This window comes from Macadamia integrifolia, chromosome 13 (genome assembly GCF_013358625.1).
Source record: "Macadamia integrifolia cultivar HAES 741 chromosome 13, SCU_Mint_v3, whole genome shotgun sequence".
In the NCBI taxonomy this organism is placed as follows: domain Eukaryota; kingdom Viridiplantae; phylum Streptophyta; class Magnoliopsida; order Proteales; family Proteaceae; genus Macadamia; species Macadamia integrifolia.
Window position 1 is genome coordinate 13,854,291 of NC_056569.1, and position 17,992 is coordinate 13,872,282.

The following is a 17,992-nucleotide window of genomic DNA, read 5'->3' on the forward strand; positions in this document are numbered from 1 at the left end:
CCCCCCCAAAAAAAAAAAAAGAATCAATCTATGAATTAAATGAGAATGCCTATCGCCACCCCTTTCCTTTTGTGATATTCTTGTTATTATTCTTTTATTTCATTTGGATGGCTCAGAATTCCCAAACTTTTCACAACCTCAAACCTAGTCTGATGTACAATTACTTAGTAAATGGACCGATGATCTTAAGCTCTTCTCATCTACATAAGCTTGTCTTATGAAATAATATGTCAATTACAAATATTACGCCAACATTATTGATATACTCGGCAACCACCTACCCTAGGAAAAATATTACTAAATGGGTTGTTTGCATTCTAAACAAATGTAAATGTGTCTCATTACATGCCAATTATATGATGACAGGTCAAGAATTGGAGGTCAACGCTCAGAGCATTCTCTATGAGATGAAGCAAGAAATAGATAGAGGAATAGAAGAGATTTGGAATGACTTTAAGGAGACAAGAATTATTTTTTGATGAGAGCACCAAATATGGTTGCATACATGAATCATGATTTTGTAAGGAGTCCTCAAGACTCAAAGATGCGGGTACCAACCGTACAATACCAAGGGTTGCAAGGAGCAAAGAACAAAGTAGAAGTGTGGCTGGATTGTAAAGAAGTTTTGACGCAAGGATCGTGTGAAGGATGGCCTTGGGAGTTATTTTCAATATTTTATGACGTTAAACCAATTGTGTACTCCTTTCTTAGATCAAGTTTTCCTAAGGCCACGGTACCACATACAATAGTTTAGGGGGATGGGGGAGTGACGAGGTTCACATCTGACTGTCCTATCATTCAGTCTCCTAAGAAGGAAAACTTTGTCCAGTCTTTAGAAAGTTAGACGAACAGTATTCATAGCCCATTAATGGGGCAAGAGGATATAGAGAGGATCTGTTTTATTTTTTAAGTTTATTTTATTTCTAGAGAGAGAGAGAGAGAGAGAGAGAGAGAGATGTGCCAGGTTTCTTTTGCATATGAGGTTGAAATAGAGGCAATATATCTTTTCAAGATGCAATAGGAGAGGATGTGATGCCCCTTGACAAAGTCATTAGCTGAGGTGACTAGTTTAGTATCTACATATGGGCATTAGTCATATCAAATTGGTCATATGTAGTTAGCATGTTCGAAGGCCAAGGAAGTCAACAAACAAGGTAGAGATCATAAAGTATTAGAGAGAGCATGTGAAGAGATGTAGATCAACGAAAACAGTACATCAATTTCGATATATTTTTGTGGTGGCTATGATAAAAGCCAAGGTGAAGATTGTTAGGTTTATGTCTTCTAACCCAATGGACTTCAGTCAATGGCCTAGATGAGCAAGCCTACTAAATATAAATCGACACTAAAAATTTGTATTGGGGGGAAGGGGTTGAGAAAGGTAAGACCACCAAGAGAGGAACCTCCAAGGGATTAGTTGGCAGAAGGTTGTACAAGGGAGCTTGAGTGTGGAAATCACATTGCAAGGACTATACTGTTTCTTTTCTTATCTTAATCCTAGTGGAAAATTAGATCTCACTTCGTGTACATATGTGGATCATGGTTGAACCACGTAAATCTCGTATCTCTTGTACATTTTTTTTTTTTCCTGTAATAATAATCGACTCAACTCTCTCACACATGACACAGCAAAACCTTGATTCTCAAAGAGCAAGTGCAAAGCAAAACATCTTCTGGCTTATCTGCAGATATTCTTGTGTTGCTCAATCTATCATCCATTAATTGCTAATAGTTCAAGATTGAAGTTGTAGCCATAACCAGATAGAAGTCAATCAAGCTGTCATCATCATTAGGCTCAAATTCTCAGATAAAATGCTTCCTTTTCACAAAATTATAGAGAAACTTGAGTAAGGTGTGTTGCATTGCTGCAATAGATTAAGATTTATCTGGCAAGGCATTGGAATACCAACTGACCATGATCCACAGTGGGTTTCAGCAGTTTCAGCAAAACAAAAACCAACCATAGTAAATAGTAGTAACCCAACATGCCCTGCAAAGAACTAGTCATCCTTGGGGTTGCATGACTGACCCCACCCCCACCCTAACCTCGTAAGGGTCCGACAAAACCCTTACGGCCTTAGCAATAGTGGACGGCACAAAGGTCACAGTACGACAGGCCACATTGACCCATTACCCGGCGTTGTTCAACAATCAACTTGGAATTAAAGGGATAAGAAAAATGGTAACAACGTTCTTCTGGTTTCCACAATAATACCCTTAATGTTTGGATACACATGAGATGTGGAATGACAAACAGAAGAAAATATTAAAATGGATGAAATTGATGAAAGTATGAACAGAAATTTTGAATTCATTACCAGTAAGAGCCTTTTCATGCGTTGGTCTTACCTGTTGAATCATTTCCAATATTAACGACAGATAAAATTGGGATCTAACCTGATTAACTCATGCAGCATGGGTGCAAAACAAATGGAGCAACAGAACCGCTACGTCAGCCCACAAATTATTTTAACTGCTTCAGTTCCACAGACACATTCATCTTCTACAAATGGAATAGTTCTCCACACTTTCAACCTCATCTTGTCAGTTACCTCACCTGCAGCTTGCGAAATACAAAATGAGCACCCATGCATTTTTTAAGTTCATGGTTTGACAGAACAAATAACTCACCATTGAAAATATTGTCTTTTTCCTTGCAAATTGCAGCATAATGTGTACGAGCCAGCTCAAAGAGTGTGAATTGCCAATTGTTTGTGAGGTTCTTGGGATCTTCAAATGCTTCAACTACAATTTCAGAAGCCTGAATTGTAGCAGAGAGATCACATTTAGTAGTTGTACAATTTTTTGTACTAATCCCAACATATTTAAAATAGAAATTGACTGCAATGTTTACGTTATGTGAATACTAACATTTGAACACCCCCCCCCCAAAAAAAAAAAAAAAAAACCACTCTTAACAGCCTATCTATCAGATGTTGAAGATCATCAAATGCCTGAGCTGATGTAGCAGGCCAAACATATTGGATCACTTCCACCCTCCCCTGGCGAGCAGGGCCCAAATGCACAAATAAAAAGAGATGAAGAAAAAGTATTTTCTTCCCCTTCTTATTTTACCATTTGCTTTCAAGAAACCAATTTTAAAGCAAGGAAAAGATGAAGACACTGACAACATGAACCCCTGGACTAGGAGTTGTCTTAGGTGATCCACCAATATGTGTCCTTGCATGTGGAGAACTTCCACAGACAACCAAGAAATTCCAGACACCACTGTAAAAGCAAGCACAATATACATTGCATCTGGTCAATTTAGGGATGCCAATGGGATCTAGACCCATCATATGTATCTGTTCTGGGCATGAACTAAGTTGTTCTGCACCAAATCTTTCATTTAACGAACACCACTCCAAGTACACCATAATTGAAACATTTCATGATAGACATACAAACAAAATAAAATTAATCATAATATTCACATACTTGTCTCAATTACCCAGAAAATAATTTCATCTTCCCATATATCTTTTGGGTACCCAAGACCACACAAATCTTCCCAATCATGGGTAACAGCCAATAATTCCCAATTTCAAAAAGCAGTGTGGCTACTGACATACCTGAGAATCGGAATCCCCATTGACATGATGCAAACCAGAATTACTCGTAGGTCTGAACCTGATTGTAAAAGTGTTGAAAGGTGCGGCTGAGAAGCCTCTACCTAGTGCTTTTACATATGCCTCCTGGAAGCAAGATACAGCTTCATAAGTGAAGTTGCATTAAATGCTTACAACTTATTTCAAATATGGCGATAATATATTGGCTTCAACACTCAATGTCAGCATTCCCACAAGGATAAATCTAGATGCTGTAGAAGAAAATAATTGATTTCATTATCAACTGGATTAAACAATAACATGCCTCACAGTGTACTATGTCACATAAACAAAGCATTCATCAATGAATTGGAGATTATGAGGAAAATCAATTCCACAAAACTCTTTGACAAGTAAGCGGTTTTGATGGAGAGGTATATCCAGCAGCACATTAAAAGCTCTCTTAAGGGAAACCAATTTGAGCAAGTTTTCATAAGGGGATTACATTTTTATGAAAAATAGGTTTATAGGTCATTTTTTAGAGACAAGGAGCATGCTTTTAATTCTTTACTTGAGCATGTAAGTTTTAAGAATTTAGAGGTGTTTCAGGTGATTGTTTACTAGGACAGCTGTTACTTTAAAGGAGTCCTATTGTTTAGTCAGCAGTTACTAATATAATAAAAGTTTGAAAGAAGCAAAGCCAGTAGATATGAATCCCTTTACTTTGGTATTTATTATTTTTCTCTTTTATACTTGGATTAGCTTACAGATGGAAGTTATATAGGGCTATGGGAATAAATTGTGGCAGGGTTCAATTATTTGAATGGCAATAGATATAATTATGTATGTCTCGAATTGTTGACCCGATTGACCTGCTCTGACATATTTTGGTGGCAACCTGAATGGGATTTTTTCTGAGATGGATGATGGTAGCAAAGGGGTTGGGCCCGCGGTACGGTACAACCCGACCGACCGTGACCTGATGGATCGACCCGACTTGAAGTAGTATATATATGTGTACTATCGTCTTGTTAAGCAAGCATTGCGAGATTTGGGGGTTTTTCATGTCAGAGTTTTTGGGTGTTCTTGAGAGATCTCCATGACTCCATCATAACTTTTCTTCCAACATAGTGAATCATCCATAGCTGTCACGGTGCTAAGGCGAACTAAGGCGTTTGAGGGTTGTCTAAGTGCTTAGGTGAGAAGATGTCTCTGCCTTAAGGTGAACAAGGCCGCCAAGTGTTATTTTTTATTTTTCCTATTTTCTAACATTATTTAGTAAGCTACATATACTTTGTATCATAAAAAATCAACATTAAGCCAGATCAAGTCATTAAAAATCAACATTTACCCACATCAAATTATAAAAAATCAACACTAAGTCACATTAAGTCATAAAAAATCAACATTTAGAGAAATGATCTTGTTCTATAAATAATTTGACTGATCAAATGATTTTATCTTTACATGAGACTTTTTGTATTAGGTATAACATCAAATCAGCTTTCCAACAAGCATAAGATTACTTAAATATGAATTGTAATGACAAAGTTATGCTCCGGTCAAACTTATTTAAAGTGCACAAATGCTGTTAAAATCGTCTGAATGAAAATAATTTAATGGATATCAAAACAAAAGATTATTTAACCGGACTTTTGGTTTTTAGCAATGTTCTAACTTGAAATTTATAAAATTTTCATAATTGAGAAAAACCCCAATACTTAAAAGTTGAAAATCACCCTTATAACCAAAATCCAATTTTTGTTCTTGGACTGGGGGTTTGAATTTTTATTCTTTTGGAATTTGATTTTTAAACTATTTTTATTGGATTCAAATAAGAGGTATTTGTTTGTTTATGAATAATATCTTAAGTAACTTAAATGATATTTGGCATAAATAAATAAGAAAACACGAGGCGACATGCATTGCAATAAGGCGATTGTCGCCTAGGCTCTAAGAAAACCGCCTGGATGCCAAGTCATCACCTTGGCAACGCCTAACCACGCCTTGACAACTATGGAATCATCTTCTTTTTCGTATAAGGCAATTGTCACCTAAACCCCAGGCAAACCGCCTGGACGCCAAGTCATCACCTTGGCAACGCCTAGCGACGCCTTAACTATGGAATCATCTTCTTCTTCATCCAAGGACGTAGCACACCAATCGGTGTGTGAACCTCATCAAATCTCAGTGTCTTGTGTGAATGTTTGTTTCCGTCGTATTTATTGGTGTCTATTCTATCAAATATGAATACCGGGATACCTTCTGGGCTGAATGCAGTCTAAGATATTGTCTCAACTGAGATTTAAGGTTTTATGCTATTGATTGTCTCTGTTTGATATCTCTCGTCCTTCTTTCCCCCTTGACAGAGGTAACAATTGTATTGATTAGCACAAGAGTAGCCCTGCACTCAGGAAGGTGTACTTTGTAATCAGTGCATATTGTATCAATTAGCAAAAGAGCAGCATGTCAGGAGCATGGTTTTGTTGGTGTATGATGTCTTGTATTCCATCGCAGTTTAATCCAGGGAGTACTGGTGCAGCACCTAGACAGGCAGTACGGCGGTCCCGCTAGCCGGTTAGCAGGCCATGGGGTTTGCAAGGGGGCAGGAGGCCCCCCTGCATAGCAGGGGGTGTAGGGGGCGCAGCCCCTCGCTCGAATTTTTTATTTAAGGGCAATTGTGTACTTTCCGGATTAGGGTTTTTTCGCTATATATTTGTAGCGAGGGTTTCTTTCTCTGTAATACAAGTAATACTGAGAGGTGTGAGGACGAGCGCTGTAACCCTATTCTCCATTGATAGTGAAGCAAGATCTCATCTCACCGGGGACGTAGGCAACCTTATCGAACCTCGTAAAATCCGTGTGCATTGTTTGTTTTGTTTTTTCATTATCTTCTGCATCGTTTTAGGGTTGCGTTTCTACAAATTGGTATTAGAGCTCTAGGTTTCCGTTTTCTAGGGTTTACTATCACGATGGCACGGAAGGGATCGAATGTCAAGTATGATATCGAGAGGTTTAATGGGAAGAACAATTTCACCCTCTGGCGCCAAAGGATGAAGGATCTTCTGATACAGCAGAGTTTGGCGAAAACGTTATTGGGGAAGTCGAAGAAACCTGCAAAAATCACTGACGAAGATTGAGAAGAGATGGAGGAAAAGGCGGTAAGTGCTATTCGGTTAAATCTTTCAGATGATGCCCTACAATATGTTGTGGGTATCGAATCTGCACCGCAGTTATGGGCGAAACTTGAAAGCATCTACATGACTAAGTCCTTAACGAACAAGTTGTTCGTGAAGAAGCAATTATATTCTCTACAGATGGAGGAAGGTACGGATCTATTAGAGCATCTTAACATGCTCAATCAGATCGTAAGTAAACTTACAAACCTGAAGGTTAAGATCGAGGATGAAGACAAGGCGTTACTATTGCTATCGTCGCTCCCAGAATCATATGATCACCTAGTAATGACTCTCTTGTACGGAAAGGAGACCCTTGAGATGGATGAAGTCCTAGCTGCCCTCATGTCCAATGATATAAGGAAGAAGGCCAGTAGTACGAAATCTCAAGGAGAAGGTCTTTTCAGAGGTTACAACGAGCAGGAAAGGGGGAGATCAAATCAGAAGCGATCTGGGAAGAATCGATTGAAATCAAAAGGGGCAAAGACAAAGGTCTCTTGTTACTATTGTAAGAAGGAAGGTCATCTGAAGAGAGAGTGCTTGAAGAGGAAGGCGGACTTAAAGAAGAAAGGTGTAGATAAGGCATCTGAGAAAGCTAGCGTGGCTGACAGTTCAGATGGAGATGATGGAGATATACTCTCTATATCATCAGGTAAGAATCAACCTTCTGATTCTTGGATTTTACATTCTGGATGTTCATATCACATGTGTCCACATAAGGATTGGTTTGATACATATCAACCATATAATGGTGTGTCTGTCCTAATGGGGAATGATATTGTATGCAAGACCATTAGGATAGGCACTATCAAAATCAAGATGTTTGATGGGATAGTAAGAACCTTAGCAGATGTGAGACATGTACCAGAATTAAGGAAAAACTTAATATCTTTGGAGGCACTTGACTCAAATGGCTGCAAGTACATAGCAGAAGGTGGAGTTCTCAAAGTTATTAAGGGTGTAAAGGTTGTCATGAAGGGACAGCTAGCAGGAAACCTATACAGACTCATAGGGAGCACAGTTATAGGTGGAGCATCTGTGACTACAGATGCAGTATTTGATACAGATGATACCTATCTGTGGTATATGCGGTTAGGGCATATGAGAGAAAGAGGATTGATGGAGCTTCATAAAAGGAAAATGTTGAAGAGAGTAAAAACTTGTAAACTGAACTTCTGCAAGTATTGTGTGTTCGGGAAACTGGTTAGTTTCAAAACTGCAAAACATAAGAGTTAAGGGGTGCTTGATTATGTACACAGCGATGTATTGGGTCCTTCAACAACAAAATCTAAAGGTGGGGTAGAATACTTCGTGACCTTTATTGATGATTACTCAAGGAAAGTCTGGATCTACTTCATGAAGCATAAAAGTGAGGCGTTCAATAAATTTAAGGAATGGAAAGCTGAGATAGAAAGGAAGACAAGAAAGAAAATTAAATACTTGAGAACAGATAATGGAGGAGAGTACACATACAAGCCGTTTCTAGAATTGTGCAAAGCTGAAGGGATTACACGTCACTTTACGGTTCCAAAGACACCACAGCAAAATAGTGTAGCTGAAAGGATGAACAGAACACTTCTAGAAAAAGCTTGGAGTATGAGGCTGAATGCAGGGTTGAGCAAGAGATTTTGGGCAGAAGCAGTGAACATGGCATGTTTCCTCATCAATAGGTCTCCATCAAAGGCGATTGATTGTAAAATTCCTAAAGAGGTATGGATAGGAAAACCAGTAGATTATTCTATTCTACGAATAGTTGGTTGTCCAGCCTATACGCATGTTGAGAGTGAGCAGCGTTCCAAGTTAGACTCAAAGTCTAAACAGTGTATCTTTCTTGGTTTTAAGAAAGGTGTAAAGGGATTCAAGTTGTGGGATCCAAGTTCACAGAAAGTTATGGTTAGCAGAGACGTGTTTGATGAGTCTCATATAGTGAAGTCAAATTACAATTCACAAGCAGTTGATGAAAATAAAGAAGGTTCTACTGTGCAGGTGGAGTTAGGTGAGTTAGAAACAACAAGAGAATGAGTCATCAAGTGACTTACCAGGACAACAGGAAGTAGTAGAAGTTCCCTATACTGTGGCAAAGGGTAAAGGGAAGCGTACTCACAAAGCACCTATGAGATACGGGTTTGAGGACATGGTTGCCTATGCCTTCACTGTAGGTACAGGTGATCCATCTTCCTACCATGATGCTTTGAGTGATACACAGCATGATAAATGGATGACAGCTATGATGGAGGAAATGGAATCTCTACAGAAGAACAAGACTTGGGAGATTGTGGAAAAACCCAAGGGAAGAAAAATCATTGGGTGTAAATGGGTCTTTCGTAAGAAAGAGGCAGCATCTGAGAAGGAGCGTGAAAGGTATAAAGCCAGACTTGTAGCCAAAGGCTATGCACAGAAGGAGGGGATAGACTACAATGAAAAATTCTCTCTAGTGGTGAAACACACTTCGATCAGGGTACTACTTGCTTTGGTGGCCATGTATGATTTAGAGCTTGAACAACTTGATGTGAAAACTGCATTTCTTCATGGTGACTTGGAGGAACAGATTTACATGGAGCAGCCTGAAGGTTTCAAGGTGCAGGGAAAGGAAGACCATGTTTGTCTGCTTAAGAGGTCGCTTTATGGCCTTAAGCAATCTCATAGGCAGTGGTACAAGCGCTTTGATTGCCACATGATGAAGATTGGCTACACAAGAAGTGAGTATGATAGTTGTGTTTATTATAAAGTGTCAAGTGAAAATTTCATTATTTTGTTGATGCTTTATGTTGATGACATGCTCATTGCTGCAAAGAACAAACATGATATAGTCTCTTTGAAGTCTTTGTTGAGTGCTGAATTTGAGATGAAGGATCTTGGTGCCGCTAAGAAGATCCTTGGCATGGAAATCCTTAGAGATAGAAATGCAGGTAAACTTTGGGTGACTCAGAAGAGGTATATTGAAAAGGTGCTAGAGCGTTTCAATATGGAAAAGGCTAAGCTGGTTAGCACTCCGTTAGCTGGCCACTTAAACACATGAGGAGGTGGAGCCGTTAGTTGGGAGTCTCATGTATGCTATGGTTTGTAGCAGGCCGGATTTGTCTCATGCAGTCAGTGTTGTTAGCAGATACATGAGTAATCCAGGGAAGGAGCATTGGAATGCAATTAAGTGGATTTTCAGATATTTAAGCAAGATTAAACATATAGGTGTTATGTTCAGTGGCAAGGGAAGTTCTACATAATTGGCAGGTTATGTTGATTCTGACTATGCTGGTGATTTAGACAAGAGGAGGTCTACTACAGGGTATGTGTTTACATTTGTTGGTGGACCTATATCATGGAGGGTGATGCTTCAGTCTACAATTGCATTGTCCACTACAGAGGCAGAGTACATGGCAGTAGTTGAGGCTGCCAAGGAAGGAGTCTGGTTGGCTGGACTGGTTCTTGAGTTGGGGTTGAAGCAAAGAGGTACAATGTTACATTGTGACAGTCAGAGTGTTATACATCTTGCAAAGAATCAGGTGTTTCATGCAAGGACAAAGCATATTGATGTGAGATTTCATAAGATAAGGGAGCTTGTGTCAGAAGGCAGTATTCACTTGAGAAAAATTCATACAGATCTCAATCATGCAAATATATTTACAAAGCCAGTTACTACAGAGAAGTTCGAGTCCTATTTGGACTTGATTAATATTACTCATTGTTGAAGATGAGGGACGCACCAAACAGGTGCGGGTTTGTACCTCTAATGAGGTACAATGATAAAGATGTCTACAAGTTATCTTTACAGGAGGCTCGACAGAATTCAAGCCAAGGTGGAGATAGTTGGTGTATGATGTCTTGTATTCCATCGCAGTTTAATCCAGGGAGTACTGGTGCAGCACCTAGACAGGCAGGACGGCAGTCCCGCTAGCCGGTTAGCGGGCTGTGGGGGTTGCAAGGGGGGCAGGAGGCCCCTGCATAGCAGGGGGTGTAGGGGGCGCAGCCCCCCGCTCGAATTTTTTATTTGAGGGCAATTGTGGTTTAATCCGGATTAGGGTTTTTTTCGCTATATATTTGTAGCGAGGGTTTCTTTCTCTTTAGTGCAAGAAATACTGAGAGTTGTGAGGAAGAGCGCTATAACCCTATTCTCCATTGATAGTGAAGCAGGATCTCATCTCACCGAGGACATAGACAACCTTGCCGAACCTCGTAAAATCCTTGTGCATTGTTTGTTTTGTTTTTCTATTATCTTCTGCATCGTTTTAGGGTTGCGTTTCTACAGGTTCTAAACTTGAGATCAATATCGGGATCGATCAAGGTCGATACCATTCTGGTACTGATCTGGATCAGTTCATATCAAACAGACTTACCCTTTTTGTTCTGTATTCGTCTAAGCTCCCAAATGTCGATACTGACCGATCCAACCAATTTTTAGAACCATGCTACTAATGGCAATGTTGGAGGTGTTGTCCTCATAACTCCTTTTGTTTTGTATTCGTCTAAGCTCCCAAATGTAAAACCTATAATACATATTCGATTTTTCTTAAGGACCGAGTTTCTCGATGGCCATGGTGAAGGGGGATCAATTCACTACGCACCCTAGGAGCACTCAGTTGGGAGGGGGAGGTGGGATCTACAATCCTTCAATCGCGCAATGAATTTCACTGCTCGATCAAGGGAAACTTTGTTCTATTCTTAATGTATTGTTACTGATCCATTAGCAAAAAAAAAAAAATTGTCAAAAGGACCATGCCTCTATCAAAAGGAAGGCAATTTGTTGAAGTCATAAAACTTAGACAATCGGGGCATGAATGTGGTTCTTTTTACATATATATATATATATATATATGAATATAGGGAGAGGGATAGCTATGCTAGCGCAGTACCGAGGAATTAGGAATGTTAGCAAGATTTTGACCGTAGGATTTGATCAACTCGAATTAAACCGTTGGATGGAGAGAAGATATACAAACTTCCAATCCACTGTTGCTATACCTTTCCTCTCCCTCTTTCTCTCTCTTCTCCCTTCTCTCTCTCTCTCTCTCTCTCTCTCTCTCTCTCTCTCTTTGAGTTGAAAAAACCATTCTTTTTACCAGATCTAGCTGGAGAAAACGAACTCCGATGGTATCTCCAGACAAAGAGAACAAGCAAAGTCGCTGTGAGATGGCTGGGGCTAAATTGCCGGCCAAGAACATGATTATGGGGCAAGTTAAGATTTTAAAGCGTGTTGAGATGTTAAAGCAGACAGAGGACCGAATGGCTTTCTGCAACACCGCTGTCGCCTCAATTCCACCATTTTCCCCTTTTTTTTTTTTGTTAATCTTCAATTTGTTTTTTCATTCATGCCTTTTGAGATGGTAGACCTAAGAAGATCCTGATTGATGTAGCAGGATTAAAACCCTTATTATTTATTCTTGGATTGGAGATCGCTTTCGTTTTAGATGCATAGGGCTCTTGTTTATGTGAATTTTGAGATAGTAATTAGGTTAATGGTTGATGAAAGAGGATTTTTGGAATATCGGCTGGTTTATTTTTCCTTTCGGGATTTTCTAATTAGGATGTGGAAGGAATTTAAGCCGATCATGGAAGAAAGAGAAGCAGACAAGGTCGAGCTCCACTCCCTCAACCTGGAGTTCCTCGTCCGCGTCACGGAGCCCAGATTGATATCTTTAATGCCGTACGTAGATGGATTCGATTTTACTTATTGATGAATACATGTTTCGGCCTGCATTATCGTTAAGGCCATACGAATAGAAGCCATTGCGAGAACGTTCGAGCTCCTCTGCGGTGCGCTCACATGTTCTAGTGGGGAGAACAAGAAGCTCGTCGGTAGTGAGTCGGGGGTTTTGTACCGCTTTGCCTATTCTGGCCCAAACTGGCTTCCCTACATTGAATTCGGCAAGTGACAAAGTCTGAGATTTCTTCTTCTTGGACTTGGGGGTGGCAGCGGAAGCGGCTGCGAGGGATGGGAAATCGAAATGGGCGTTCTCTCTTTCGATGTCATCTTTCTGAATCAAGGGTTCACTTGCTTGATTTTGACCAAATAGATGATATAGCGGCCACCATTGTCTCGCCGGATATTGTGAGGGAGAAGAAGAGTGACGGTAAGGATCGGGGCTGGGTAGGTTATGTAAAACAACAAGTACCCAACGGTATTGATGTAATCTATGTAATCCAACGGTTTAAATTTGCTAGCATATGCAGATCCTGGATAACTCGCTAGCATTCCTGTCCTTTATATATCTTCATTCTAATCCAAGTTTACAACAAGCGTGTCCTTGTTGGGAATGGCAGTTTTGCCACACGGATGGACAGCTATGGATGGAGAGGACATAGTAGTTGCTTAGGGGATGCTTGGTTCAATTGAACTCTCTCTATCTCTCTGTTCCAACGTCTTTGTAACCAAGAGGGAGTGAGTGATTCGGGGACAAACAGAGATTACGAGAGAAAGTGATAGAAAGTCCCTCTTGTGATTGCAGAGGATAATGACTAGGTGCAAGAGACCGATGGAAACCTTTCCCACCCTCTCACCAAAATCGATAGCTTTCTGGTTTTCGGGGAGATCCAATGCTGCAACAGTCTTCTTATTATTAGGCCAAAATTATTCATCTCCCCTGCCCCAAATGGATCGTCTCTCCCTATGAGTGGGTAAGTGAGTGTGTGTGTGTGTGTGTGAGAGAGAGAAGAGAGAGAGAGAGATTTCCATCTTGCAAACCACAACCAAGTTTGAAGGGTTTGAGTATTTCAGATCCAAACCATATTGGTCAGATTTTTCAGCAGCTCATTTTGAGGAGTTTTAGAAGAGGGATTGTTCGACCCGGTCTTCTAATGTTCTTGAGTGTATCCCTGAATATGTTTTGAGGGAGGATAATGAGATGCTAATGGTGGATCCGTCTATAGAGGAGGTGAAAAATGTAGTTTTTACTTCGTAGTGCTTCTGGACCAGATGGATTTTTGGGATCCTGGTAGTGTTTCAGGACCCGATGGATTTTTCAGAACTTTTGCTCAGGTGTGTTGGGAGATGGTAAGGAGGGAGGTGTGTCATGCCATTTTTTTTTTTAATGAAAAGAGTAAACATCAATTTATCACTTTAATCTCAAAAGTGGAAAGTGTGAACAAGGTGGGCCAGTTTCAACCTATTTGTTTAGGGAATTTCTTCTTCAAGATGATTCCAAGATTATAGTTATTAGATTAGCGTCAATTTTTCCGTGGTTGTTCTCGGAGGAGCAAGGATCTTTTCAGAAAGGTAAGTTGATTTTTTTTTTTTTTTTTTTCCAATGTCACTTTAGTAATCATGTGTTCTCAAAGTTTTATGGGAACAGATTGAGTTTACAGTTGGATGTTCAAAAAGCGTACAAAACTATGGAGTGGAATTTTTTATTTGATGTAATGCGAAAGTTCGATTTTTCAAAAATGTGGATAAATCACATTCACCATATTTTAATCTGGACTAAAATCTTGGTGCTTGCAAATGGTGGTCCTGTGTTTTTCCTATGTTATTCATAATTGCAGAAGATGCTTAGTGTCATGAGATATATATACTCTCCGGGATGAAAGAAATGTTCGCGTGACTTTTTGGTACAAGGAATTTTTAGGTTCTTACACACTTGATGTATATATGCAGATGATAGTTTATTTTTATAAGTTCTGATATCATATGTATTAGGAAGGTAAAGGGCTTGTTGGACGACTTCCAAGTTTATTCGTGTGAGCGGATTAATCTTGAGAAAAGTAAATTATTTCTGGGTCACATTCTAGTAGCTAGGAAAAGGAGAATTAAAGACATCCTTGGTTTTTTTGAATGCAGCTTTCAAACCATATTTCTAAAGGTTGAGCTTTTTAACGGAGAGCTAAGAAGGAACACATTCTTCGTTTAGTGGATAAGTTTAAGGCTCAAAAGATAGGTTGGAAAGGGAAACTATTGTTGATGGCTGATAGAGTGGAACTGATGACATCAATGCTTTCTAGTTTACCGACTCATATTTTCTCGATATACCTCTTTGGTCTCAAGGTGCTCTATCTGTTGTTAGGCGTCAGAAAATATCAACCATATGTTCTTAGAGTACCCTTTTACGGTTTCTATATTGAAGTTGTTGTGCAAATCTTTCATTTAAAATGGATTGACTTCCCTTTTATTCAAAAACTTTTTTCTTGGTGGAGAAGAAAGGCTGCAATTTCATCTTTGAAGAATTTGGATGGCAATGGCGATTATAATTCCTTTCTAGCTATGGGTAGAGTGACGTTTACAAAGGGTTGAAGGGTCGGCAAGAAATTTCAATGCCATTGTTAGCTCTATTTTACATGGTCTATGTGAGGCCTTTATTATTTTTTTGTGCTCTGTTAAGTCTGTTAAAGACTTTATTATTTCAAAGAGGTGGTTGTTGGTTTAGTCCTGATCTTTTATCAAACCAGGTTCACGAGGTGTTGTGGCAAAAACCGGATTTTGATTGGATCGTGCTCAACTGATGGAAGCGCTTTAGGGAATTCGGGGCATGCGGGGGTTTGAGAAATTTTTTGATATGCTTCTAGCTCTCATTTGAAAAGTTTTTTGTATTTATGGGTGGGCTTTTCTTGAAGGGGTAACTATTGTGCAGGAGCTATAGGTGGAATGTGATTCCACATCGGTTTTTTCATGCATTAAAAATTCGACTTTACTCTGAATTTTTATGCAAAAATGGTTATAAGCCTTTCTTAGAGTGTATATTTTGGAGAATCACACATTCCTTTCATGAGATATATCAAGTAGTCGATGCATTGGCTAAGAAGGCTTTGTTGGCCTAAATCTCAAATAACTAGGTGTTTCTGCTTGTGTTTATTGTGGAGGATTTCAGTGGGACTTGAAGGAAAGGCCTTGTTATAGGTTTTCTTGAGCTACCCTATTAGGGCGCTATATTAAAGTTTTGAGTGGATTTGCTCCTTCTGCTAATGGCAATGCTGAAGGTAGAGGGGCAGTCCACTAGGTTTTTGATATGTTTTATTTTTATTTACCTTTTTCTTTTATTTTTTATTTTTTTATTTACTATGTTATCCAGCTGGTTTGTCTAGAATTGAATTCAGTAATTTTTTCTTCTCCCTTTAATACTAAATTGCTGATTGTTAGTTAAAAAAAAAAAACAAACCTTCACCCAAGGTGGGTGGAGAGAGAATTTCTACAGGCATGAAAATTTGATGCCATGATTAGATGACTCCTGGAATAAAGATTATTATAACTAATCCCACCCATTATTATCCAAGGTCCAAAACACCATTTATCAGTTCAACCAAAGACTCAATCCAAAAATCAATGGGGTTAAAGGTAACTTTGTAGCCTTTAATTATTGTACTATTAGAGGTGTTGCCTTGGCTACAATGGGGTCCACTAATATGGATTTGGCTCCTATCTTGAGCATTGATCTCTCAGGTCTGCCTATAGATATTTGGGCGATCGACACGTGTCCAAGCGATGATCCAACAATTGTGCTTCTATCGACCAGAACAGAGGTGCCACGGTCAGAGCTATTGGATCACTGCATGGACGTGTCGATCGTCCAGGTAACTATGGGCAAGATCTGGTGATCAGCGCTTAGGAGACGATCCTGATGCCACTGATATGGGGGAGGGTTCTTTCCATTGCCTATGTACAATTTCAAACCTTTAAGGAAGGTATTATGGGAAAACACTGTAATAAGGGGTATATAAAATCATTTTACTAGAGTTTGCCACAGTAATCTAGGTCTTAAAAGGGGGTGATTGCATGCACTTTCCAATTTGGACTGGATATCTCCACTTTATTTTCAGAGAGCAGGAGTTTCGAGTCTCTTCCATTGTTCGAAAAGTAATTGCCTTTGCCAAAGATTACTTACCTCAGGCAGTGTCCTTGACCTGCAGCAGACAACCAAGGTTGGTTCGATGGCTTCCCCTCAATGGCATTTTGCGAAAGTTAATGTTAATGGTGCAAGTCAAGGCAATCCAGGGAAAGCTGGTATTGGTGGTGTTTGCAACTCCTCTTCTTCTCAATTTCATTTCAGATTTTCTATTGGAATAGGTTGGAATAGGTTGGAATCATGCTCTTGTTGCCAAGATGGCTTTGAAGGTTGCTTTTCATCGTGGATTCCAAAATATTGTTATTGAAAGTGACAATCTCTTGGTTGTGAATCTCCTCAATCAAAAAACTAGTGAAGCTCCTTGGAGAATTCAATCTATCATCAAAGATTGTCTTTTGCTAAGGTCTAACTTCAACTTTGTTTATTTCAGACATTGTCATAGAGAAGCCAATGGTGTAGCTGACGCTTTAGCCACTCCTGGTGCTAGAGCTCAATACTTTTGTCGTTGGGAAGACCATCCCCTTCCGTTTATTTTCCTTAATTTATATGCTGACTTCTCTAGAACTATATTTCTTAGGGGAAAGGGACAAGTCTGCTAGCATAGTATCTAGGAATTAGGAATGCTAGCGGGATTTTAACCATAGGATTTAATCAACTTGAATTGAACCGTTGGATGGAGAGAAGATATACAAGTTTTCAATCCATGCTTGCAACACCTTTCTTCTCTGTCTTTCTCTCTCTTTTCGTCGGAAAAGCCATTCATTTTACCAGATCTAGTCGGAGAAAGCGAACTCCGATGGGATCTTTTACCAGATGTAACAAGAGAAAGCAAACTCTGATGGGATCTTTTACTAGATGCAGCCAGAGAAAGAGAACTCCGATGGGATCTGTTTTCGTTTTCTCAAATCGAAGCAGAGTATGAGAGAGAACGTAGTGGAGATAAATCATCATGTCCAGGAGGAAAAAGGGAGAGAGAACTAGAGCCGGAGGTGGAGGAGGGAAGGGAGCTCGCACATCTCTAATAGAGAATGGTCATTGCCTTCCGATGAAGAGCTTTGGCAATGTCAAATCTATGTTTTGGAAAGAGTCGATGAAGCTGTGGATCATCGCTGGTCCGATCATTTTCAACACTTTCTGCCTCTATGGGAAAAACTCTTTCATGTAGATCTTTGTTGGTCACATTCCTAAGATCGAGCTTTCCGCCGTCGCCTGTGCGTTGCCTGTCATCTCTGTCTTCTCCTTTGGCTTCTTGATAAGTAAGCCATCTCTCTCTTTCTCTCTGTACTAGTTTTTCCCTTCTCAGATCTCAGCACTGCTTCATTGTACATACGGACAATGCTCAAAAACTTTTTGCACAATAAGGTTGCGTTTATTTTTTAATTATTTTCTCTATCGATTTGCAAAGAACCACAATAAAATTTTCTTATGAACTTTCCAACAACAGGAGTTGTTTTTTTTTTTTTTCCCCTTTCTTCTATCTATTTACAGAGAGCGGCGTGAACAT

General features: G+C 39.5%; 1 protein-coding gene across 1 annotated transcript; it reads right to left on the reverse strand.

Moving 5' to 3' along the window:
- Positions 1-2,140: 2,140 nt before the first annotated feature.
- Positions 2,141-11,880, reverse strand: LOC122059032. The gene is made up of 4 exons (XM_042621739.1): positions 11,779-11,880; positions 3,573-3,695; positions 2,632-2,761; positions 2,141-2,557 (listed from the first exon to the last, which is right to left on the reverse strand). The coding sequence occupies exons 1-4, from the start codon at positions 11,878-11,880 to the stop codon at positions 2,448-2,450; spliced, it is 465 nt and encodes a 154-aa protein (XP_042477673.1). The 3' UTR covers positions 2,141-2,447.
- Positions 11,881-17,992: the final 6,112 nt, after the last annotated feature.